The 27,864-nt window shown below is 36.2% G+C and overlaps 1 protein-coding gene across 4 annotated transcripts; it reads right to left on the bottom strand.

Annotated features, from left to right (window-relative positions):
* Positions 1-5,112: 5,112 nt before the first annotated feature.
* Positions 5,113-22,841, bottom strand: LOC127083459 (uncharacterized). 4 transcript variants are annotated; one of them, XR_007788414.1, is made up of 11 exons: positions 22,166-22,841; positions 21,194-21,311; positions 20,721-20,817; positions 13,676-13,782; positions 12,730-12,852; positions 12,426-12,579; positions 11,814-11,874; positions 11,347-11,720; positions 7,804-9,403; positions 5,894-6,276; positions 5,113-5,564 (listed from the first exon to the last, which is right to left on the bottom strand). XR_007788414.1 is itself a non-coding variant. In XM_051023777.1 (10 exons), exons 1-10 carry the CDS (start codon positions 22,291-22,293, stop codon positions 6,030-6,032), a joined length of 3,009 nt encoding a protein of 1,002 aa, XP_050879734.1. In that variant the 5' UTR covers positions 22,294-22,841; the 3' UTR covers positions 5,649-6,029. The 4 variants fall into 4 exon arrangements, 1 of the variants encoding a protein (XP_050879734.1); XR_007788413.1 differs by having other exon boundaries at positions 5,113-5,740; XR_007788415.1 differs by having other exon boundaries at positions 5,113-5,794.
* Between the last annotated feature and the right edge of the window lie 5,023 nt (positions 22,842-27,864).

Here is a 27,864-nt window from a genome sequence, read left to right on the forward strand (position 1 = left end):
ATACTCTCTACTCATGTGAGAGGGAGTTTGACCACTCCTAAATTTATCTATCTGTATTTTCTTTTACGACCTCCCTAAGATATTCTTTGTCATCAAAAGGGGGAGAATTTGGATCTATGTGCTTGCATGTATGAAGCTAATGATCCTGTTAAAAACCTTCCTAGCATTTTGATGACGACAACACCAATGATTGTTGAAATTGGTGTTAATAAACTTCTAACTCTTTTATGATGGTGATTAACTTAAATACATCTCAAGCCTCATTAAGTAGGAGAGTCAAGGTTCCATTGAAGTGCTTATATGATCGGTGTATCTAGAAAAATAAATTGAAAGTCTCGTAGTTCTGAAAGAGAGGAAGTGTGAAAGTTCACATGGTCTTGTTTGAGTGATTAGAATCTTGTGAAAGTAGGAGATTAACTCCTAATATACTATGAAAACTCTCACACACTTATAACCTTTTCGAAAACCTCATTTTAACAAACAAACACCTTAAAATATTTTTAAACCTTAACCAGCTAATTAGGATATTGTTAGCTTGATTAGGAGAAATTGTTGAACTACCTAATTAATTAGACCCTAAGGATAATTGATTAGATAAAGAAAAATCGGTATAATCGATTATGATAGCTTCTTAATGACTGTTAGCGACTCTTTATCCAAATTTTTCATATTGGGCACAAATAGTCGATTATTTGAGGTACATAATTGATTAGTTGAGTTAATTGGCCCATGGACCAATTCCTTTTTTAGTCAATTCTTCTCCTATATAAATGAGGTGCCTCTTCACTTCATTTCACAGTAGAATTCGGTATTTCTATAATTCTTCTCAATTTATCCCTTTCTCTCTATATACATAAATATTTTCTTTTCACCAGAGTTGCTTTAGTGCCTTGTGAGTGAGAATTGCTTGTGTGGAAAGAGTTGTATTACCGTCGTGCCATTGTTGTTATTTTCAAAAGTGTGATACTCTTGAAGAATTGAGTTTGGTTCTTTAGATTAATAAGTCTTAAAATCTCTCTTTGGTTCTAGAACTTAGCCTATAAAGGTTTTGTTTGATTATTGAGATCAACTTGTAAAATATCTAATTGTTTCATTAGCTTAGCCTGAAAAAAAGATTTCTTTTAGTTGGAGATAAGCTAGCATAAAGTATCTAGATCTGCTTGTCTTAAAGGTTCGTGGGCATAACCTTTAAAAGCTCAATATTATAGTAAAATCTCAAGAAGATCTTTTGGAGACAGGAGTAGGCCAACGTTCGGCCACACCTGGATAATTCTCTATTGCCTTCTCTCTAATTCTTATCTTTTATTTTCTACTGTTTACCTTAGTGCTTTTACTTTTCGTTGTTTTTTATTTTGATCTTAAAAATACTAACACAAGTTACTTCTAAAGTAACAAAAATTCTAATTTAATCGTAAATTTTGAATACCACAAAATCCCCCCCCCCCCCCTCCCCTCTCTTGTACTTGGAGTCACTTGTCTAATAAGACCAATCAGTAACTCCAACTGAAAACATAGTGGTAGAAAGAGCTCACGTCGAGAGAAGGGTTCCACTACTTCATCTCCGAGAAATCCATATCAAAAGATCTCATGCATTTGAGGCTCTTGCACCCACTCTGATGGATAGGAAATTCAAAAGCCAAAGGTTGCAAACTTAGATCCACTAAAGAAGGAAATAACTTACTTCACAACCTACTATCAAAGGGTCGGATTGAAAATAAAAAACAAACGTTTTACATAGAGACTCTAGGACGTTAGCAGACAATATGTAGTTCTGGAACTTCATAACGAATAATTTTGGGAGGGAGAACTCCTGAACTATCTTTGTTTCCGAACTCTGAGACTCTAGGACGATGTGGTCACAAACGATAATGATAAAACTCCCTCCCACCAAGGAATGGCGAGGGGTCACCGAAGGAACAAAACTCGGTGTCCTTGGGATGAAAGAATCATCCGTTCCTCATCCTCTAAGGACTTTGAAGAAGAAGTCATGTCTATAAATGCCTTCACCATGAGGATCAATGAATACCTTATCCGGTGAGAATTCCCAAAAAACTAGGGATGGGCACTAATGACCGGACAACCGACCCCGATGAGCACATGGACCTTGTTAATATTCTTCTTAAATTTTGAAGTATAAGGGTACAAAAAAATGCAAGATATTCATCCTCATCCAAAAGGCATAGAGCGAATTCTGTGGACATTTTTCTTCATATTTCACGACATCTCGAAGGTAACCCAAGTTTTTGGAAAACTTGGGGCCTATTAGGCAAGATAAGGATGAAATGAAAAAATGCATGATCAGTCTCGTGTTCCAGTCGAGATCCATGTTTGTCGAGAAGATTGGCATCAAAGCCTCTAAAAGCTTCAACAATCTGTTATCCATGGTTGGAAAAATGTATAGTATGAAGAGAAATTAACAACCAACAAGGAAATATAAAGAGGAATACTGAATAAGGGATAAACGAGTAGAATAGGTAACGAGGAGACCCGACAAGGGGCCAAGAAAAAAGGAGAAGTTGGGAAAGAAACCAACGATAATTGAGAAGGAAAATGAGCACCTTCATCGAAGTATAGAGACTACACCCCCTGAACGCTTCGAAGGAGCATATTTAATAGGAATACATCAATTCAAAGTTTAAATATGAGTAGATTGGATCATCAAAGCCTATTTAGAAATGTATAGGAATGTATATATTTATGTAGAGTTGTTTTCACTGGCGCAATGGCCACAATGTCAACGAAGATGTGAATATTAAGGATGTTATTGAGGATGTTGTTAGAAAATGAAGTTTGTTTAGATTCGCTCACTAGGACAAGAGAAGATCTAAGGAGAATTAGGACATAAAATGGAAAACTTGCCCATTTTGATGAATATCGAGGAAGGTTCCCATCACTCGTAGGAGACCCTCCTCATCAAAGAGTAGGTAAACCATAAGGAAGATCAAGTAAACCAACCCTTTCTAGACCAAGAAGCGATAAATACAATAATAATCATTTCGGACGAGTTCTTGATAGGCCACAAGCATAAGGTTCTATCATAATAGTAAAAGAGTATCGTTTCTCTCGAGACTGATTGGGTTACAAAGTTTGTGTATTTCGTAATTAACTAAAATGTTGGTAATTTTGTTTGAAATGATTTTGATTAATTTAATTTTTATAAAAGATATATTCAAGGCTACGATTTTTGTCTATGACTCGCACATGTAAAACTCTCATTTTTTATTATGCTATGAAAATTCATGTTCTTGCATAAATAAAATAGATAAAAATGATCATATCTCCTTTCAAAGTGTATGATCTTGTATTGAATCAATGAACCACTTACTTTTGTAGTGTGATTCATTCGTTCAAGATCCTTTAGGTGAAACTACTTTTTAAAAGAGTTTTATCGGTTAAATTAGAGACACTTTCTCAACCTTGGTTTAAGTGTCTAATATGTTTAGCTCGGATATCAGACGTAGTGTTTCAGTGTATCGATTGATAACTAACGATTGTCTCTACTTTTGTAGAGATATATATACGGTAAGTCCTATAAGACCAGAGCAATCACATTTTTTAATTTGAAATAAAAACCTACATGAGGTTTGTCATTTAGACAACTCTCACCTTATATTATTTTTAGGCATTGGGAATCAACTGACTTTTGAATTGAATAATCGAATAAGATTTACCCAACTTAATAAGTCAAATTATTCATATATTTTTAGTCTTTTGTTCAAGATAAAACAAAGAAATTGAGATAACGATATAATTTTTATAATAAAAAAAACAAACTACATCATTCTTATATCAATCAGAAAGTTTGTTAGAATAAGGATTACCGGTAAAATCTAATCGGAGGATATTAGCTATTAAAATAAGAAAGAGAAAATTCAAATATTAAAAAAAGGTGTATTTAAGAAATTAAAACCACATTCTCATAATTTTTATTAAATTTGTAGTAATGTTTATAACCCGAGGGAGGGTATTAAAATGACGGGAATTATAAGTTAATCTGAGTTCAGTTGTATAAGAAAAAGTATCTTGATATGCAAGTTTTGGGGATGTCTTAATACAAGTGAGGGCTAGAGAATTCTTGCCTTGAGATTGGAGTCTTTGGGTCTTGTAACCTAATAACGTTGGCTTAATAGAGCAACGCTTGCTCTCCTTGAGAGGTGTTTGCCTTGGTGAAATCTAAACCCTCCACTTTTTTTTGCAATGTATTAATTAAATTATGAAATTAAAAACTGAATGACTGATATTGAAACTGGACATGCTCCAGTGAAAACTTCACGGGGGAGAGAAACCAGACCCTTTTGCCTTCTGTGTGTGACCCGCTTCAAGATAAATTCCTAGAGTGCTCATTCCAAATAGATTATCAACCCTCTTTTATTTTTATTCAAAGAACTATATCAATCTTGTTGACAAAATTGAAAATTTGTCTATTGAATTTTATGGTGACAACAGCAAAAAAACTTAAATTAAATTCTATAATGTATAAGCTCTCTCTCATCATTAACGGTACATTTGTGGAATTCTTCTGTTGTTTTAGAGGTGTTAAACAAGAGGTTTTATGTGTGAGCTAGCTTGTCTGCCAAAGTTTTTAATTTCATTCACAAGGGTTCCTCCTCTTTTCAGGATTAATCTCTAAAGATCAATAAAATCAAGGAATGTGTTATTCCTCTCACTATATTAAAGAACTAGTTAGAAATCACTCTACCTCTAGTGAACTCTCTTTCAAAAATGCTTATGTCAAAACTTTGATAATTTGGAAAAAATTTATACAATGTCTTTCCAACGGATGAAAATCTCATAAAGAGGAGTTTTACTATGGCCTCACTCATCATCTTTTTTTAATGCTCTTTTGCTTTACACATTTAGAATTGATTCTGAGCTATTTTTGAGAGACCCTTGGACCTCATTTTGATATATAATCTTCTTACCATAATGAATGGAAATTGGCACTCGCAACTTAAAGATTTAATATTTGCCAACGATTCCAAACATTATTTTATTTGGTTTTTTAAGAACAGAATGTGATTTGACAATGCTCAAAGTGATCTAACTATTATGTTGGATCAAATCAAGCAAAAGATTTTCTAATCTTCAAATTTGTATGAATGACAGATCAAATAAATCTAAAAAGGTAATGTTTATAATATAGGAGGGAGGGAGTGTGTATTATTGTATTCAAAAATTTAAAACTATCAATTTTTTAGTGCTAGTTATCATGCTCCAACTGCTCTCAAATTCACTCAGGTTAACTAGATTGATCCTCCAAAATATTGAATTAAATACAACATTGATGGTGCATCCAGAGGATCCTCTTGTGGACTTATCTCTGATGAAACAACTTTGAAGATAACAACTCCATAAATTCTCCATAAGTCAAACGAATTTTGGGATGATTGAGAGTTCTTTGTGATAGGAGAAGTTGATTTCAACTGTCAAGTAAAAGCTTCTGACGATGACACGTGATCTAAAAGATATCTCAAGCCTCACCAATCATACTATTCAAGAATTGTTGAACGAAGATTACATATTTCCACTTTTTCACAAGTTCACAATTAACTGTTTTGAATCTCCTGGTCAAGTGAAATCCAAAACAAATTAAACCTAATTTATAAACAAGATTGTACTGTATTTTATACCAGGAGATTGCACAAGAATGGATAAAAACTTCGGAACAAAGTAGATAAAAGAAAAATATTTCAGGCAGCTGGTTTGGCATATATCCATAGGGGCATCAACTCATTCACCCCTGATTCAAATAGAAAACCAGGGCCAATAAGCCTCAAGGACAACAGTGATAAATCTGTGACATACTTGGAAGGTTAAACATTGAATGCATTTTACAATCATTAAAATGATGAGATAACATGTAAAATATATGCAAGCAAAAAATGAAACTAACCTTCAATCTGAGCCCAACTTTGTGGGCCAAGCTTGACCAACAAGCTTGAAGATGAAAACAAACTAGCCCTAGCAATCCCTACCATTGCCATGCATGTATAGATATCACAATGCTGTAGTCTATAGCAACTGCAGAACTATTTGATTGCTAAAGATGCCGAGGCAGCTGCTGCTTCTGCTATTAAGGAAATAGGTTGACGTGCCTGGAGGCAGGCAGCTATGTCAAACGGGTGCAACTCAGAACCATCAAAAAGAAGATTTACTCCAGGAAGAATTACTTCTTTGCTATCATTATCATCTGCTTCAGCTTTTATCGTGTTGGCTTGAGTGCCTTCTTCAATGGGCCTTGTGGCAGCTTCGTAAACAGGAGCTAAGGCATAAGATCTGCATGCACCAAAGTACATGGTTGCTGAGAATTGGAATAGTTCGAAACCATAAGGATGGATGGAAAGGATCAATACTAGGTTTTTATTATAATGTTGAGGTTGTATAAAAAAATATTGTCAATATAACTTTTGATCACTACAACCACCTCCAATTAAAAATAAGGATGCCAATCGGAGATCGCATAATAAAACAGTTATAAATACTGGTGGCAGAGGAATCAGTCTCACAGGAACATTAAACACCAGAAATGTATCCCACGCAGTTGGATAGTGGATCCACATAGTTATCAAATCCAGTTTCGAATCCTGAATTGGAAAACCAATTTTTCTAATCGTAAAACACAAATGACATTTTTTAGCAAAAACAAATGACCTAGCAAAAATATAAGCTGATGCATCATATATAAACCCCATAATGATTCTAGATTTTCAATCATAAATCAGTGAGAAAAGAAAGTAGCTTAGGGTTGATATACAAAGTTTGACAAAAATTAGATGACTACACTATGTTTAGGCTGTGATTCATTACAATGGATCGGTATCCATTATAATGCCTTTGATGTTATGACTTCAACTCATGTCCCTTGACCTTCTCAGGAGATCTCCCGGTAACATGGAGACACTAAGACTACGGTTCTTAATATTGATGGTAGTGCTCTTACAAACCTAGGAAAAACCAGCTTTGGAGGTTTGAATATGAACCATGAGGGATCACTCCAATTTGCTTTCAATTGGTGACCACTGGTACGGACAGATTTCATCACTAAGCCGCTAACCTTTTGGCAACCATTCAGGATTATCTAGCGAAAGAAGAGAGCTCATTTGGGGAAGCCTTGTATGCAAGGCTATCTTCTTCATCATAAACCTTTTGTATCTTTTATTTCAATCTCAGTACAGAAATAAGAAATACTTCATCTATTTGAAATCTTTATCTTTATTCACTTGAGTCCGTTTTACACCATTATTCTAGTCTTTTTTTTTTTTGCTCAAAGTTAGGATGGGCAGTTATTTATGATGAAAACCCTATTTCATGTTTGTGAGACATGCTAAAGGAATTCACTTATGATGAAAATCCTTTGGGGAAGCCTTGTGTGCAAGGCTATCTTCATCATAAACCTTTTGCATCTTTTATTTCAATCTCAGTACAGAAATACTTCATCTATTTGAAATCTTTATCTTTATTCACTTGAGTCTGTTTTACACCATTATTCTAGTCTTTTTTTTAGCTCAAAGTTAGGATCCTAACATCAAGTGAATAGGAAATGAGCACTACCATAAATATAAACACATAAGATATTCAAACATTATCTTCATTAAAGCACCGTGCAATCGCAAATTATATACTTCTATAAATTTAGAATGTATAAGAAAATCATCACTAGATTAGATTATAAAAGAAGATGGGCAATTATTTATGATGAAAACCCTATTTCATGTTTGTGAGACATGCTAAAGGAATTCACTTATTTATCTGATAAGAAAATTCAGCAATCTTCAAGAATTGAGGGTTTGGAAGTATACAAACCTAAGAATACTGCCATCAAAGCTTAAAACTTCAGATCTGCATCGTTGTCGATTTGCAAGTTTTAACCTTTGATGCTCACTTGAAGCCCCTGAAATGGGAGACGAAGGGTCCACAAGTGGATTCCATCTTCCACTAGCATAGTTCATAAGCTGTCGTGAGGATTCCTTAAATTGTTCCTTCTGGTAAAGTACCTTAGCAGCAGGCCCTGTTGCTTGGTACTCTGAAGAAATGTCATGTAATTTTCTCCTTAAGCTTTGCACTGCATGATGGTGCTCACCAAATGATCCAGATTGAAGCAATTCAGATGACACCACCCTTCTACATATATCATTACACATCGTTGGGCTAAATAATGGCATCCCAAACTCAACACTCAACGGAACCCAATCATACTTTTCTTCAGGTGAAAACTGCTCAGGCTCTCTATCATTAAATAATCTAAGTAAGCGGATGTATCCAACTGTCCACAGTTCCATCGTGTCTGCCAAATCGCTCAATAGAGACTTCAGCTTTGAACTTTCCTCTTCGGATATTCCTAACTCTTTTTCAACAGGAGCAATTGAGCCATCGGCGTTCTTTAAGGGCAAAGGGATATCCATAGTAACCAATTTTCCAGATTTATCAAGATCAAACTTACTGAGAGGCAGCACCAGCACAGCCGAATGCTTAAGAAGTGAATTTAAACAATGCAAAAGTATACTTCCCTTCACTAAATTTCCTTCAAGCTTCCCTCCTAACCCTCCTACCGTGGAACCATCCCAAGACCATATGAGAGCTTTCTCACAGCCAGCCAATGGAGCAGGAAGGAAGCGCAGACACTGTCCTTTCATCAGAACAACTGACAGAGGCCCACTTTGTACAGTTGAATATAATACCAATTTCATCCAAGGACTCATAGAAGAATACGAGGGAGGACCAAAATGAACAGGACCTCCAGGTCCAGGAAGAACTGATGAATGAGGAAGAGGCAATATGGACACAACTATATCATAGTCACGAAGAAACAAACGATCAAGGGTTGCTGGTGAAAGAGAAGCCAAGCTTTCACAGCGGAGAATATCTACACGATATTTTTTTTTCCTCTTTAGCATGTCTGTTCCAACATATGACCCTTCAACCATTAGTTTCTCGTTGTTTTGGAGATTTTCATCGTTACTGGAATCCAGTATGTCATTGCCATCCAATGCAATAGAACTGGTTCCATCACTAGGAACGACATCATAGGAAACAGAAGCCTCGGCAGACTTCTCCAAATCTAAACTCAATAAATCATCATTATTTATTTCAGCTTCTGTAACCCCAGAGTCTCTTAGTTTTTCAGACAAAGATATTTCAGCTGTAAGAGAGCTTGGTTCACCATTGCTTGGAGTAGCCATATTCATCTTATCATGTCCTTCCTCGACTTTCACATCAGAAGCAACTCCGCCTGATTGTAGACACTCTAATACACAACGCAGGCTGAATGCGTGATTGGCAAATTCCTGCAGTTCTCCCTCAAATTTTGCACCTTCCAGAGTGCTAAGATCCTTGCAAAGATCAGAAATGCTGGCATGACCTAATTTACCCGCTTCATAGAGCGTAACAGCATGAGATTTCAGACCTGACAAAGTTCAGCCAGAAGAATGGTTTAGTTCAGACTATAGACAAATAGAATCAAACAAATCAATGATATAAGCAAGCTAACACATAAATGAATAGACAAAAAGAACAACTATACTGCTTTGGCATAGAACTAAAACACACGGATTTATTAATTGATAAAAAAAAAAAGTTCTAATCCCATAAACTTAAAATTCATGATTGGACTCAATATTTATTGATTGATCTTAGAATTTGGACCTTGTGCATAGTCTCAAACATGAATGCTCAGGTTTCAAAGCTTTGGCAAAAAGGAGGTAAGAACCTTGTTGCCATGGGCGTTTCACACAATCATTTGGTACATTTTTTGGATTAAAATTTAGGAGTGTCTCTCTTTGCTCTCAACTTGAGATAGAGTTTTATAGCTATTCTGGTGTTCAGCTGATGACTATTCCAAGGTGTATTCAGCTGATGACTATTCCAAGGTCTCAGAATTTGGGTTGGGTCTAACTCATCCCTACAAAACCGGCTTGTAAGGAGAGGATTGTCTCACTTATAAACACAACACAGGTCATATCTCTAAGCAATGTGAGACTAAATCCACCCCTTCAAAGCTAACACAATAAAGATGTTAGGGGCTGCAATGAGGCAAGTCAAATTGCCGCAATTTAGGCGACTAGGGGAGGACCGCAATTAAGGTGGAAAGGCCAACACCCACCCTCACGCTTGGGCCTCAATGAACCCAAAGCGTGGACGATGTGGGAAGCCCAACAATAGATCTAGGATAGGCTCTGATACCATCTCAGAATTTGGGTTGAGCCTAACTCATCCCTACAAAACCGACTTGTAAGGTAAGGATTGTCCTCACTTATAAACACAACACAGACTATATCTCTGACTAAATTCACCCCTTCAAAACTAACACAATGAAAGTCTTAGGAGCTGCAATGAGGCAGGCCAAAGTGCCGCAATTAAGACGACTAGGGACGCACCGCAATTAAGGTGACTAGGGACGGACCGCAATTAAGCTGATGATTATTTCAAATCAGCTGATGATTATTTCAACAATGTGTATTCAGCTGATGATTATTTCAACAATGCGTATTCAGCTGATGATTGCTTCAACCGAGTCTCCATTTGGACATGTATTAGCGATTGAGCAACTTTGTTATATTTTTTGTATATTTTCTCATATAATGTCCTTTGATCTCCCAAGCCTCGGGTTTGGAGGTCCCCATTAAGTTGCACACTCCCTCTTATATCTGCTACATTTTATTTTCAAACAAAAAATCAAAAGGCAAACCCGAGCAAAATCTTAAAGATTTTGTCAAGCTGTCTCAATACTGTAATAAAACTATTTCAGATGCTGCCAGACTGTAATATCAAGGCTCATCCGGCTTATTTACTATCTCTTCTAAATAATTCTAGAATTTCAAAAAAAGAACTCACCGCATCATTGTCAGATTAGGTATTGTAATAAACCAACACATTCATTGCTGAACAATTGCATCAAAAAATTAGGCATTGTAATTTAGCTAAGAAATGTTGGAAGCTTAAAGAACATTCATTACTGAACAATTGCATCGAAAAATTTCAAGACTAAGCAAGAGGAGAGGAGAATGTAGAAAAAAAATCAAAAATCACCTGAAGAATGCTAATGGTAACGGTCTGAAAAATATAGGTAGAGATGGAATTCAAAAGGAGTTGCAACAGATTAAAAAGGCGTTATAAAATAAGAATGCCAAGATTACCTATAGATGCTGATTTGTAATTACAAGCATATACATCAAAGATAATTATAAAATACAGCTCGTTCATCCAAACAATCAATAGAAAGATCCAAAAAAAACTTAGTGATGGTTTCATATGACCTTTTATGTCAGCATAACAGACTTTTCAACAATGATACTTTAGCAAATGGATTTAAGAGACAAGAAGTGGGATCATGTAGAGTAAAGTATAAACCTGGTGAAACAGAACCCATCATAAGATAGGATGTTATATTGGCATCAACTATGAAGGCAACACGCATATAGGCCGAACGAGGACCATGGTTGCTTGAACCCGAAGCATCCCCTTGAATATCATTATCAATATGGATATTGTCAAAACCATGACTAGCAAGAGAAACATCTTCATCACTAACTGCACTTCTTGGAGACCCAGGTATACTTGCATCTTGAAGAATAGAGGATGGATCAATGACTTTTGTTGCCCATCCCAATCGACATACAAATGATGCAGCAGCCTGCAGTTGTGACAGGTCAGCCTGTAGGGTTGTTGCCAACTCCGCAACAGATGCATTTTCATTTGAAACAACAAAAACTGCATACAATAACCTGGAAGAAAAAGAAACCATGTTACTTCCAGAAACTTTTTAGCAACAATATTTGGAATAAATGTATGAAAATAAGCTGAGCAAAATGCACTACTCTTCAATAGGATCTTCATAAGACTGCTCCCTGTTGGATACAAAACCTTCAAGCCTTGAAACTGAAACACAATAAATATAAAAAAAATCACTTCAATCATTTAAACATACAGATTTAATTAAAATGTTGAACATATAATATCGTTGGAAAGAAATACCAAAAATCATGAAACATACAGCACCCTTCTATTATATCGACTAAGGAGTGGTGAATCACCTATTTTACTTTCTGTTGACTGTTCCTAGTTTATCATTTCCCACATGATTCTAAGTACTCATCAATTGTACCTTTATCATATGAAATCTGAACAAATTAACTGTATTGAAACTAATCAACTAAAAACCAACACCCGATAATGTTTGGTTTAGTTCAGTTGTGAAACCATAAACAAAACAGTTTAGTTTTAATTTTAGGGGAACCAGTATGGTCAGTTGGCGGTAAAAGTACAGGCACCTCAAAAGTTTAAACAAAAAAAAATGAATTGATCAACACCTCTGATTTGCTGTAATATATTTCCCCCAAGGCATGCCTTCAGATTATAATGCATTAGGGACAACTTAATGGCTTCCTAGAAAGTCAAAATACAGAATTAAACATTAACAGAAAACACACCTTTGAACCGATCCTCGGGATACACTGGAACATCAAAATAGATCAATCCACGTCTATAGAGACCCTTTATAACTTCAGGATCAAACAGGATATACAAATTTGCTTCCTCCTTACATATTTTGTCTATAGTGGCAACTTCCTCTTCAGAGAGTTTCTATAAAAGAAAAGGACAAGGCAAAAAAGATTAAACAAAAATAATTCGCCAAGGGAATACCATAAATTACTTCGCATTGACATTAACACAGTGAACAACATTATTGTAAGTGAACCCGCCTCCATTTAGTAAGGGTGATTCAGGCCTCACCTTAAATTCTTCCAAAGTAAAGTTCACCAGACAAACTCCCCACCAAGATTCAATAGGAAAATCTACAGGTTGTGTAGGCAAGAGTTCTTTTGCAATTGATTTGTTCAGTTTCCACATGATTTTCTGAATATTCAAAAATAGGACATGAAAGGTCAGAGAAAAAAGACATGAAATCAATTTAAAATGACATAAAAACTACCTGTGCTTTAATTGCTTGCGAGTCACTCAGCAGATTTACATTATATACATGGACAAATACAAACATATCCTAGGCATTACATCTAAACTAAATCTTAAGGAAGAAGAATTCTATATGCAATAAGAATATAACTTTATGAAGCTAAAGATATTCACTGATGTTCAAGAAATCATTATCCAGTTTCAGACATGACTAATTCAGGTCAAGTCAACGAAATCAAATTCAAATTTGTCAGGAATGAAAGCCTGGTCAAAGACATGTGATGGTAGTAACAAGGGAACCAATCTTTCTCCTTCAAAACTTTCTCTCTTCTCTACAAAATATCTTCTCTTTAAAAGGTTCAGCTTTTCCCTTTATTACTTCCCTAATCATCCAGATTTCCTATTCCACATCAAATACCGATGAAAAATTACATACAAATGAACCTTCCTAAGTAATGTCTTCGAAATTTGATTTCAAAAATATATGTTGCTTAGCCTACAAACCTTAATGACAGCTTTTGTAGATCATAACAAAGCCAATTTCAGAAGTGTCAAATTAATTAGATGGTCGATAAACGAATTTGGTTTAATATATCTAGAACCAAATTCTTGCTGCCAAGAAAAAATAAACCTTAGAAGGTATTATTGGTACTATGATTTCAACAAGGAATGAAACAAAGACATGCAAATTATCTTATAATTAATTATATAGGAAATTCAAGCCAAAAATATTTTAGGTAAGCCATACAGTCAATTTAACCAGTACCTTAGATCTGCACTTGTTCATTATATCAATAAATTCATTTCTCCCAATTCCTGCAAGTCTTAAAGCATCTGCTGCACTAAAATTTGGGATGCTGTCATAAGGTTGCTCTGCAAATTATAAAAACATGCAGGAAGTGTCATTTATTACACAAGGAAGCCAGTACAAGTAAAAGATCAAGTTCCTTAATAATTATAAATTCCAATAGACTAAGATATTGTGGTGATATAAATACAACAATCAATAGTTAAATAAATTCAAATAAAATAATCATCATCTACACCTCCATTATGTGTAAACTAGCATCAGACTCAATGGCATAAGCTGTTGAAATATGTAAAAACATAATGCCAAATACCACTATCGTCCCTATATATAAGGCCCTTCTATTTTGTAAAATTTATGGGTCCCTTTAATAACCTTCTCCAAACTCTCTTTCGAAGTAGTTTTATTTTACCAAAATACGCTTAATTACTTCATCATCTCGCGTGAGAATTGCGAAAGAGGTGGAATGACAAATCTCAATACAAATTAATTATGTGGATAATTAATTACATGGAGAGTGAGACAATGAGTAGTTGCAAAATGAGTTGGACCATTGAATTTATCTGTTTAACCCGTTTATTGGTAGAGCAGGTTGGGATTGTCAACCCGTTTGACCCACCACATAACCCATTGAAAAAGGGGGCAGAGCGAATAGCTCAAGGGGTTCTTTTTTACTAATCTATTAATTATATGCATTTTTTATATTTTACCTAATTTTTAGACTATTCTTTGCAGGTCAGCCATACTAAAACCCAATGCCTTCCAGATGTTTTTATTGTATTTTTTTTATTCACGGGTTAATCTGCCAACATGTGGCGAAGTGGGATTTTCCACCCACCTTGCTAAGTCAACCTGACCCGTCTATAGCAGGTTGATGGAACGGTGGGCCGAAAGGACCTGATAAGTCACCCCCACCAATAACCATAACGTAAATATCGAAACATAATACAAATTGTTGACAAATTTAAGGTTACAGCCCAAATTAACCATAATTCTTAATTTGTATTAATTTATCAAATGAGTGTTACATGTAGGGTCACAGGTAGTAGTATTACTGCATCATAATATTTAAGAATTATGAGCATCTTAGATGATCTCATACGATTGGTTTCCACATTTTATTATATTTCAATATTTCATTGTTTTTTTAATTTAATTAGGCGTCCTAATATTAGTATAAATAAGGATCAGTACCTTATTCATATTTTATAAAAATGCTTCTAACAACATCAAATCAATATCAATTTCAAATCATTCAGTCCATGTCTTAATTCCGCCCTTCTCCATCTAAAAAACTTATAGTTTCAAGGGGTACCATCCTCAAGAACCCAACTGCACTTGACTCTGAAGTATGGAGTAACATTGTTTCCAGGATTATTCCGTTCCTTCTAGTCATCATCCATCTGGTCACATTCTCCATCTCGCACCTTCTCCCTATCTCCACCACACCTATCCCTCCTGTCATCTCTCTTGTCAATGTGTGTTACACCTCACAGCTCATGCCACTTCCATCAGCAACGGCATGTCTAGATTAACCAGTAAGGAGGTACCAATCATAGCATTTTTGTTAGCTTACCAACACTTGAGGGTGTGTCTCCCCCAACATTTCAGGTCACCATTGCCCCCAACAACTCATCTCATTTCATAACAGAAAGTGAAAGTTACATACAAACAGTCAGGGCACAGCTTATATAGCTGAGACAACTGTGCTGAGTTAGCACAGTTGGATTTACACAAATACCCTCACATTATACTATTATACTCCAATATCTTCCCCTCAAGCCCAAAGTCACCTCTGAAGAGAGGACTTGTCTACCACTGTGAGTTTGTCTCTGAGTTGCAAAAACTTGAGAGGAGTGAGAGGTTTGATGAAGAGATCTGCATATTAATCAAAAGCTGGGATGTGCTTTATCATAAGACTCTTGCTCAACACTTTCTCCCCGAGGAAGAAGATATCTAGTTCCATATGCTTGGTTTTGGCATGAAGAATGGGGTTGTGGGACAAGGCCACTGTGCTAAGATTATCACAGAGCAGAACAGGGGTGGTAAAAGGCATACTTAGCTCACTCAAAAGAGACTGAATCCATAACACTTATGAGGCTGAGTTGGCTAGGCTTTTGTACTCAGCCTCTGTACTAGACCTAACCACCAAAATTTGTTTCCTTGACCACCAAGAAACAGGGTTAGGACCCAAAAATATGCAGGAACCAGAGGTGGACTTTCTGTCATCTGGGTTAGCCCCCAATCTGCATCAAAGAAGATAGGGGAACTTAAGTGTTAGCACCTTACAAATGAAGCCCATGATAGAGAGTCCCTTTGAGATATCTCAGGATTCTCTTTACTGCTACCCAATGACTGTCCAAAGGGTTAGATAGGAACTGGCAAGCTTTATTGACAGCATAGCTGATCTCATGTCTGGTTATGGTTGCATACTGCATTGCACCAACTATGGACCAGTAGTATGTAGCATCCTGAAGCACATCAGTGCCATGTTTGGTGAGTTTGAGACTTGAGATCATAGGTGTAGGAACTCATTTTGCATCATTGAGCTTGGCTTTGGCTAGAAGATCTTTGAGGCATTTGGTTTTGGACAAGAATAAAGATCCATCCTTTTGATGAGACACCTTTATGTCCAAGACATACTCAAGTTCACCCAGCTGTTTGAGAGTAAATTGAGAGTTCAATTTTGTGATCAGTTCCTTAATATGAGAGGGAGAGTTGTCAATGACAATGATGTCATCAACATATACTAACATAATGATAGTGTATGTGGAAGTGACCAAAGTGAACAAAGAAGGATCACACCGGCTTGAGGTAAATCCAAAGTTCCTGAGAGCTAGATTTAACCTTTCAAACCAGGCCCTAGGTGCCTGTTTGAGCCCATAAATAGCCTTGTTGAGCTTGCAAACAAGGTGAGGTGAGTTGCTGCTCTCAAAATCAGGAGGTTGCTTCATGTAGACTTCTTCTTGAAGAAGGCTGATAAGAGTCCCACAACGAACAATATGGCCTGAACATGTGTTTATAAGTGGGGGCAGTCCTCACTCTACTAACCGATTTTGTAGGGTTGAGTTAGACCCAATCACATTTCTTAACATGGTATCAAAGCTTTGTTTAAGATGTGGTGGGCCACCTACTATGGTTTCCGTTATCGGGCCACCCACCATTCATGGCAGCCACCCACTTAGGCTCCTGTAAAGCCAGCTTGTGTGAAGAGGGCTCAAGTTCAGAAACAAGTAGAGTAGGATGTAGCCTAGGTTTGACTATGTCATTCTTCCTTCTAGTGGTCATGACATGGGTGTTTTGAGGATTTAATGGGGGTAGATTCTGAGGAGGATGGCTGCTGGAGCTAGAAGCAGAGGAAGAAAACGGTGAACTGTCATTAGAGGTGTCATTAGAATTAGAGGATACATGAAGAGTTGAGTTGGGAATGTTAGGAAGAGAACCTGAAGGGGATTGTGAGATGGTGTTTGAAGGAGAGATTGAGTGAGAAACTGGCACAGTATGTGAGTCATTTAGGGCCTGAATGGGAGAGCCAGAGGTGTTGCTTGAAAAATGGTTAGAGTTAGCACTATGGGAGGTGGAATTTAGGTCATTGCTAGGTGATGTATTGGAAGTGGGTAGTGATAGAGTAGGTAAGATGGGAAAGGATGCAGAAAGGGTTAAAAAAAGATGTTTGGATAGGATAGAAGGTTGAGAGTTAAGCATAGGATAAGGGAATTTGATTTCATTGAACACAACATCTTTGGAGATGTAAATTCTTCCACTAGGATCAAGGCATTTAAATCCTTTGTGACTTGAGGAATAGCCTAGGATGATGCATTCCTGAGAATGAAAATTGAACTTGTTTGATGAGTAAGGCCTTAGGTGAGGATGATAGGCACAACCAAAGGTCTTAAGATGCTTGTAGTCAGGGACAATACCATAGAGCATGAAGTATGGAGACTTCATGTCTAGTATGGGGGTTAGCATTATGTTGATTAAGTAGGTGGCAATAAGGCAGGCATGGTCCCAAAATAAAATTCTAAAGGAAGACTTCCTTGTGCAAGCAAGGTAAGACCTGTTTCAACCACATGCATATGCTTCCTTTCTACAAACCCTTCTGGTGATATGTGTGAGGACATGCCAGCCTGTGAGCAATGCCTTTTGTAAGAAACAGTGCTCAGAGGCTTGAACTCACCTCCACCATCAGTTTGAACTGTTTTGATTTTAGTGGCAAATTGGACCTCAATGGCAGTGACAAAGTGTGTGAAAGTGAGCATAACATCAGATTTCAATTTCAGTGGAAAACCCCATGAGTATTTTGAGTAGGCATCATCAATTGACTCAAGAACATCCACAATTCGTTGAATTCGCGCGAGATACTCCGTAATCGTCTTCTCACCTTTCGTAATCGACTTTAGCTCAGATCTCAGTTGTCACGATTTCACTTTTGTATGTGCGAACACATACTTGTGAATTTCGTCCCAAATCTGATGTGAGTGCACACAGCAAACGACCCGAGGAAAAACCGATTCATATAGCATTGTGAGAAGCCACGTGAAGAGCAACGAATCTTGCTCCCACTCCACATACGCAAGATTCTCCACATTATTCGTGTGATCTACTTCAGTGAAATAGCATTGAGGAATTATTGGATTCACCAGTAGACGATGCAGCTTGTGCGTTCTGATAATGCCTTCGATTTGTTGCTTCCATGAACGAAAATTGTTTTCGTAAAGTTTCAATGTTAGTTGTTGCGCAAAGGTTTTGAATGCATTTTTTGAGTTGAACAGTACACTCGCTGTTGATACTCTAGTTGTGTTGTCAGAGTTCGAGTTTTACATCGGAAGCCACTATGGATCAGACTAAGCTCTAGATATAATGAGAGAGAGAGAGAGCTATAACTAACTCATCTCATTTCATAACAGAAAGTGAAAGTTACATACAAACAGTTATGACACAACTGAGAGAGAGAGAGAGAGAGAGTTGTAACGAATTCATCTCATCTCATAACAGAAAGTGAAAGTTACATACAAACAGTTAGGACACAGTTTATATAGCTGAGGCTCAACTGTGTTGAGTTAGCACAGTTGGATTTACACAAATACCCTGACATTATTGTTAAGAGTCCCACATCGGATGATATATGGCATGAACATGAGTTTATAAGTGGGGGCAATCTGCACTCTATCAACCGGTTTTGTAGAGTTTAGTTAGGTTCAACCACATTTCTTAACATGGTATCAGAGCCTGATTCCAATCCAGGGACCTGTGGGTTGTGGGTTAGGGACCTGAACATGTGTTTATAAGTGGGGGCAGTCCTCACTCCACCAACCGGTTTTGTAGGGTTGAGTTAGGCCCAACCACATTTCTTAACATGGTATGAGAGCCTCGTTTAGGATCCGGTGGGCTACCTACTATGGTTTTCGTTATCGGGTCACCCACCATTTATTTCCACGCTCCAGTTGTCTAGTCCTGGGTGTGAGGGGATGTGTTAAGAGTCCCACATCGGATAATATAACATGGTATGAGAGCCTCGTTTAGGATCCGGTGGGCTACCTACTATGGTTTTCGTTATCGGGTCACCCACCATTTATTTCCACGCTCCAGTTGTCTAGTCCTGGGTGTGAGGGGATGTGTTAAGAGTCCCACATCGGATAATATACGGCCTGAACATGTGTTTATAAGTGGGAGCAATCCTCACTCTACCAACCGATTTTAACCAATTTTTTACATATTTCTTAACAATTATATTATTAAATTCTAATAGATTCATCGTCTCCTCCTCTATCAAGACCCACTCTCACTTGACTCTATCCGCCATCAATTTTCAAGGACGCTAATTTGGTCCTGATTTACTTTCCTTTATTCATATTACGTTTACATCTTTCTGATATTAACTCTTATTCTTATCCCTATAAATTGAAGATCTTAATTGTAACTACACAAAGCTGAGGATTTAGCCTCTCAAGCAATTGAGATGAATTCATTCTCTATATTTCAAGTGGATCCACATCAGGTTCAATAGATATTGTAGTATATTCTTAACTCTCAAGCATCTAATCACTTACCCAACTTTCGACACACGTGATTTAGCTTTCTGCTGCGGTACTCACTACTGCAGCAACTAATTAAATTCAACCTGTAGCACAAACATTCCCGCCCAAATCCCAATTTACTCTAGGATAAAAAGAATGTTTGTTGTACTGTTGTTGTAAGCGCTGACCTCATTAATAGATATGGTTAGAATATTAGAAAATATCTTATTATATCTTTTATACTATTTTAGAGTATATTAGATCATCTTTTAAGATTAGTTTTTAAATTTCAATTACTTATTGCTATAGTTTGGGCATGTAGGAAGAAGGCAAGTGGATTCTATAGTAAGGAGAGTAGATCAAATGGAAGACAGTCAAACCAATAAAGGTAGAGGAAGACCGGGAAAAACTCTAAGAGAAACTATTAAGAAAGATCTCGAAATTAATGAACTGGACAAAAGTATGGAATTTGATCCATGTCACCGACCTCACTCAGTGGGATAAGACTTGGTTGTGTCTCCGACCTCACCCACGGGGATAAGGTTTGGTTGTTGTATAGTATTGTTATGATCTGTTTCCTAATTTTATTTAGTTAAAATCGAGTCTATGCATTAGTCTTTTGCATCAAGTTTAGTATCAAACTATTATCAATAACATTCAAATTCTTATAATTTCTCTCCTTTTTTATCTAAAATTCCACAATTTCAATAGGCATTTCCTTTAGAAAGTTTTCACAAATCAGCATTACATTAGATATGTCTCACACTCAATCCGTAATTTTTTATTACATAAACAAATTGCAATTCAAGAATAATGTAAATGGCTAGCTAACTCTTCTGGTTACAGCCATTTAAGTTACAGATGAACTCACAGTAAAGAATATTCATACAAATACTATGCAACAAGCAAGTTACCATTAGAGAAACCTGTTTAATAAATCCAGACCAGTATGGTAAATATACATAGAAATGCAACAAGAAACTTACCGTTTCTCATGACTTCAAAAATCATATCACAATAATATCTGAAAGGAGACACCCTCATTACACGGCAAACATACTCCGCCAAATGATAAGGAAACAGCTGCAAGTAAGAAACAAGCACATTAAATGCCTATGCCAAGCAACAAAAATCAAATCATAACGTCACTGCCCAGCATCCAGACAGTGGGTGGTCCTCTAGCAGTTACAAATGTCATTCATTAAGGAAGCAAATTTGCATGAGTTCTTTGTTATAGAAAAAGATAATATTATGGTTAGTTTATTTATTACTTATAAAAACTAATCCTATGGCAAAAGAAAACCAGAGACAAATTTTTAATTCCAACTGTGGTTGTGAAGCATTAAAACTTCAATTTCTCCCAAAAATTTCCTAGCATCAAAGTTTTCTGATCAGTGAATATGTATTTGATATATATGCTCAGAAATAAGAGTCACAGAGCCCTCTCTAAGCGACATACACCAAGATTCCTCCGTAAGTAACGCATCATATCTTCATAATATTCACTTTCTTTACAAACTTTCCGGGCAAAACAGCTATTCCATTGAAGCCTCTTCTTTACACAGCATTCGATTATCCTGCATGTGATTCCCATATCCAGCAAAAAGAAAAAGTGTATTAAGAATGTGTCTAAAACTTATTTCCAAGGCATTAACAAAATAGCCTTGAAATAAACAGAATGTAGAGCAATGTAGATATATACTAAATTATACAAACTAAAATACTATTTCTAATTGAGAATTAGCTCTCAAATGTTATCATTTCTTAAATTTTCTTGTTGAATACATTATAGCCTCTCAATTAAATTAAATTAAGTGTGATTGAAATTTTATATGATCAACGATCGTGTTATTCTTTCAATTAAAAAAAAAAACTCAATTATATAACAAAATATATAGTAGTAGCCCTCAAGGGTTGTGCGTAATACACTAACTCTATTGCATGTCATTCTGCAAGAAAAGCTTATTTTTTAGTAGCTAGCTCAGTACTTTAGTTGCATTGATATACCATGCAAAGCCAAGTGTAACAGTAATACCACCTAACAACTGTGCACATAAACGATGAAAAGAGCCCAGTAACAATGAGTTGCACTTTTGAACAATGTATTTAAACATCTTACAGAAAATAACAGTATACACAAGTACAGTTTATGTAATATAAGACAAGACGACAGCAACAACAAATTACTACAAAAAATACACAAGTCACTACAAAAACCTCTCCGGTCTATTTGAACAACATAGAAATGCTATCTCAATAGCTACGGAAGCTCTAAACTCAAACCAGTATCATTCTTCATTTTCCACTACAACTCATTGGAACAAATAGTGTTCACTCCTCAAACATCTTCAACTTAATTTGGATAACTACTACTTACTAAAACTCAATCATTAACAATAATTTGCTTAAAAGAATTGGAAGCGACGCTAACCTTCGGTGCCATTCGTCTTTGGTAGAAAGAGTAGCTTGAATCCGCTTCGGTAGATTCTCCCATGGACACTCTTCGTTAATCGCTTTTTGCAACAACTGTTCCTCAACAGTAACTGGAGCACGCTGCATTTCTCACTTCTCAAACAACTAACTCGCGAATTTCTTCAAACAGCATGAAAGTCAACTAAAACCTCGCAACCGATCACACTGCGAAATCGAAGCCAAATGTGGAAACAGATCGATCAGGATGAGGAACGAAGTACCGCGTTTACTGTGACAGCTGAAGAGGACGCTCGGAAAATGCAAGAAACTGTATCCGGTGATTGGAACCTGATATCGGACGGGAACGTTGGATTCTAGGGTTTTGGAATCGGAGTTTGGATAAACAGTTGTGCTCGTTCTTCTTCGGAAAATTAGGCTATCAGAGAACGAGCGAGATCTGACGAAGAGTGAGAATTGTCAGAGATCGTGGTTCCGTTATGGCGGTCGGTGCTGCCCGTTTTCATAATTCATATGACGTTTCCGTTGGTTTTTTTCGCGACCCGGTTCGGACCCTTTTTTTTGTGGGTTTGGGAAAGAGGGTTTATTTGGGGAAATTTGTAATTTATCTTAAGTTAAGGGTTCTTATTTAAGTGGGTTCTTATGTAACTCGCTATCCGGTTTCTCCAAGAATATTGGAGTTTGTAGTGTTTTTTTTTATGCGGAAACGTGGGTTGTGTTTGAGGGTTTTAAACTTGTGTTTGAAAAGAATACTTGAAAGTGGAGTTACAAACAGATAATAAAACCATTATTGATGTCATTAATAAGAGGTACACAAGAGTAAATGAAGGTAGTGGATTGTTTAACGAGATTAAGAATGGTTTGAATGAGAAAGTGGGAGGTCAAATCATGAATTAGGATTCAGGGTGTATGAAGATTGCCATGACGATTTTATTGTGCTCATTTCGAATGATATTGTTGGGTTTCCACCCCCGTTTTGTTTTAGAGTAGTTGATTTTTTATTTTTGTTTACGCCCTCCTGATTCAAAAAAAAGGTTAAGGGTCAGCTTATTTTAGTTTTTTTTTAAATGATTTTTATAATATTACATATTTTTATTGAAAAAATTTACAAAGAATTTTTTAATAAAAGTTTCAAATGAAAAATTGATTTTAATATTTATTCTTAAAATGTTATTTTATATATCTCATCATTTTATTGTGAAGATGTGTTCACCCTTTTTATCTTGTGTTTGATGGAGACAAAAATTTATCTTAGAAGAAAGATCAAAGAAAAAAAAAGATGGAATCAAAGTTTTAAATTTGCATAGGTTTTTGGATTTGAATTTACGTGCTCAAGAAATAATCTTTAACTTTAATACATGCTCTCAGAATTTGGGTTGGACCTAACTCATCCCTACAAAATCGGCTTGTAAGGTGAGGATTGGTCCCCACTTATAAACACAACAAAGGTCATATCTCTAAGCAATATGGGACTAAATTCACCTCTTCAAACCCAACACAATAAAGGTGTTAGAGGCTGCAATGAAGGCAAGTCGAAGTGTCACAATTAAGGCGACTAGGGGCGGACCTCAATTAAGGCAGAAATTTCAACACATGCATCGTTTCAAAATTGCATGTTAACTTAGAAATCAATTAATATGTTAATTAAATCGAAATTTTAATCTTTCTCATAAGAATGTTTAATGTGCATATATATGCCAAGTGAAGATTTGTCTCAGTGGTTGAATGGGTGTGTTAAAGTATTTAAGTGTCGTTGGTTAAATCCTTGAATGTGTCATTTTAACTTCTGTCAGCGAAAATGCATGACAAAAGATTATCATGAGGCTGTAATCAATTGTCGGGGTATGTGCAACCAATTGTCATAATGTTAATTTGCATGTTTTTTCTGATTTTCTAATAGGCATTTAGTTTGTTATAAATAGAAAGTTTTTTTCAAATTCAAAATTCAAAATTATGTTCTATAGGGGACATATGTTGGACCAGATGACTGGGACAACAAGAACTAATGGTTTACTATAGATTACAACTTCTAGGGACGAATGTCAGACACGATGTCTAGAACATTGTAAATCAGAACCAGAAAAACCAAATTGCAGTCAAGATATGACAGTTTACCTTTTACAAGATGATGAAGTCACTACTAGAAAATATGTCTTCGGTGACACAATATTACAACGGTCATTTTTCCATCATAGTTATATGACATTTTTTTACTGTAATACCCCAAAATTTACCCTTCATTTTTCCTGGAAGCATACGCTTTACACCTCATGCATGCATTCATTTTTAGGTCATTTAACATTAGATATATTGCATTTCATCATGTCAATCAGAATTAGATCCAAGAAAAAAAAACGAAAAAAACGAAATAAAAAAAACGAAAAAAAAATGAAAAAAAAAAACGAAAAAAAAAAGTTAAAAATAAATAAATAAAATTAATTAAATAAATAAATAAAATATAACAAATTTTTTTGGACTTGGGTCTCCCTCATTTGAGCCCACTACCCACGAAAATCAGTCTATAAATACTGAAGTTTCAGTAGAGGAAAAGACACTTGGAGTTACACTGGGAGTTACACTGGGAGATTCACTGGAGAAAGATTTTGAGAGAAGGAAACCTAGGAACTACTCTGCAGCGACCTTCAGGCAGCCCTGAGAAGTTCACTCCGCCTCACACAAACCCTAGTATTACTTTGCAGATCCGGCCGTACCATTCAATCTTAATCAATCTCTCCAATCAGGTTTGCCATATATCCATCATCTTTATGCCTTTAATTTGAATGCTCTAAATGTATGAGGTATTATGGGTGAATTTGATACCCTTTTGATGCATGTGTTTGACAAGAGGTTTAGGCCTCCTACCCTTGATTGCTTTTTGTGAGCTTTTTGTGAATTTTGATGGAATTATTCATGTGGTTACATTTTGATTTAGGGGCAACTCTTGGTTACCCTATTTTGTTTCTCTAGCATGTCTTTGTGTTGCCATGGCATTGTTTTCCCTGGATTTCACCTTGTTTGTCTAACCTTTCTGTTGAGTTTTCGTGAGGGCTCACATACTCGTGCAGGGATACCATCCGGAGGTTTATCCTGATTAATCGTATTGACTGATTTTCTTTGATGGTCTAGCTGGAGAGATCTCAGGGTTGCTAATCCTTTAATTGTTGTAACTTCGGATCTTTATCCGTGTGGTAATTTTTTCCTTTTCTCGTACTTTATCGCTTTCTTAGCTGGAAGACCTCGATAGGAGGCAATGTTTGAGCCCCTTGGTGGCATTTTACTTTGAGATACATGTTTTGTGTTTTGTATTCATATCCCCACATGTAGCGCGGTTCCTTCGTCAAGGACTGCCTGTTTGCCCTCGAGCATCCCAAACCCTAAAACCCAAAGCAACACGTTATCTCCTTCTACTACAGGCGAGTAAGTCTCCAAAGGTAGAGCATCCGGTAGATTGCGTAGTGACATCGTTCGTCCAAAACCCAATCCACAACCCCGTAGTTAGCCGAACTACGGCTTGCTCTGATTCTCATTCCAGATGAGATACGTAGGCATAAGACGCGATGTCTTAGCGAGCACACATCCCCCAACCCATAGGTCAGCCGAGCTACGAAGACTCTGATTCTCATATTCAGATGAGATACGTATGCAGTGGATGCGACATCCGCGCGAGTCATTTCTCTTAAACCTTTTTAGTAAATAAACACATTAGGTAAACCCACACCCTTTAGACGAAAACCACAAAAGTGGATCCCGTAGAGTACTACGGATGCGTAGGGGTGCTAATACCTTCCCTTCGCATAACCGACTCCCGAACCCAAGATTTGGTTGCGAGACCCCGTCTTGTCCTTTCCTTTTTCAGGTTTACTTCGAGCGTTTCCTTTCCCTCCTTTGGGATGAATAATGCACGGTGGCGACGCTCCTGTCTTTTTCTTTCGCAGGTTGTTTTTTCGCGCACTGTATTTTTCAGGTTGCGACATTTACGCGAATGTTTATTTTTGTTAAGAAACTTTTCATCATGATTCATAAAAATAAATGTTGTCATAGAATTTAGATGACAAGCTTCAATAAAAATAAGCGTGTGTCTATTCACATTTATTCTTATTTAAAAAATAAAGGTATAACAATTACGGTTGTTTCATTCAACCGTGGTTATATCTTTCATATTTCACTACGGTTGAAGCTTGTAATCATTGTAAAATTATTTCTCACAAAATTAAAACATAACATGTATTTCATTTCGTTCATAACACACAAGGATACCCTAGTGAACGAGACGACAACGATAGCGAAATCTTCACCATCTTCATTCATTTCTGGAAACGAAATCGTCATCCTCTTCGAATCATGGTACGTTATTGCTCTCTCTCTCTCTCTCTCTCTCTCTCTCTCTCTCTCTCTCTCTGATACTTCTGAATATTTATGTTCTTCGTTAGGGTTATTTACCATTCTCTCTCTCTCTCTCTGACGCTTCTAAATGTTTATGTTCTTCGCTAGGGTTATTGGTTTATTTTTAACAAATAAGTGATATGATGATGTCGTGTGTATGGACATTGTCATGTGTATTATTCATGTTGCCATGTTCATGTTTTATTCAGATTTTGTGAATATGCTTTAGGTTTTGGTGTTGGATATGCATATGCATGTAATCATATTAGGATGTTGTATATGTAGCATTAGTGTGTCATTTACATTAGCCTTTTGATATAAATTTCATAATTTGTTATGGATCATAGTTAGATGAAAGTCGATATATTAGGTTCGGTGTATGAGAAAGGAGTTCTTGAATTTCTTGAATTCTCCAAAAAAATTGTTCTCGATAATAATGGTATTTTTTATTGTCCTTGTGTTGTTTTTAGGAATATCAAAAAATGGTCAAAGAAAGAAATATCAAATATGTTATGATGGAATATGTCAAAATTATACAATATGGATGTGGCATGGAGAAGTGGATAATAATTGAAATGTGACATCTTAAATGGATGAAGATGATGAAGATATAGATGATCGACTAGAAGATATGATATGTGATATTGGAGAATTGTCTTATATAAAAGCCCATATATATGATACTTTATGTAACGACAAAGATGCGCCTTTATATAAGAGGTGCACCAGTTTTACATGATTGTTTGTGTTGTTAACATTGTTTAATCTGGAGGCAAAAGGTGGGTGATCGGATAAAAGTTTCACATAATTGCTTGATTTGTTGAAACAAATGCTACTAGACGATAATAATTTATCGGATCGTTGTTATGAGGCCAAGAAGATATTGTGTTCAATGGGTTTGGAGTATGTTAAAATACATGCATACTCTAATGATTGCATATTATATAGGAAAGTGTATGAAAATTTGGATCAATGTCCAAAATATGGTGAGTCGCACTACAAGTTAAAAAATAATAATGGTGATGACAATGACAGTGTTAGTAAGGAGCATCCTCCTGCTAAAGTGTTATGGTACTTGCCAATAATTTTAAGGTTAAAGAGACGTTTTGCTAATGCAGATGACACAAAGAATATTAGATGGCATGTAGATGACGCAAAGAATATTAGATGGCATGCAGATGAAAGAAAATATGATGGAAACATTCGCCATGTTGCTGGTTCTTTATAATGGAAGAAAATTGATCCATTGTTTCTGGATTTTGGCCTTGAGCCAAGAAACCTTAGGCTTGGGCTTGCCACATATGGAATGAACCTCTT

Source organism: Lathyrus oleraceus, chromosome 5 (assembly GCF_024323335.1).
Source record: "Lathyrus oleraceus cultivar Zhongwan6 chromosome 5, CAAS_Psat_ZW6_1.0, whole genome shotgun sequence".
NCBI classification, from domain to species: Eukaryota; Viridiplantae; Streptophyta; class Magnoliopsida; order Fabales; family Fabaceae; genus Lathyrus; species Lathyrus oleraceus.

What these genes read in the sequence shown, in the direction of transcription:
- LOC127083459 (XM_051023777.1), bottom strand. Translation starts at nt 22,293, where the DNA reads ATGCAGCGTGCTCCAGTTACTGTTGAGGAACAGTTGTTGCAAAAAGCG. An exon ending in TTTTGAAGTCATGAGAAACG is followed by an intron (nt 13,783 to 20,720) that starts GTAAGTTTCTTG and finishes TATAATTTGCAG; the next exon opens with AGCAACCTTATGACAGCATC. An exon ending in TTTGATGGCAGTATTCTTAG is followed by an intron (nt 6,277 to 7,803) that starts GTTTGTATACTT and finishes TGGTGCATGCAG; the next exon opens with ATCTTATGCCTTAGCTCCTG.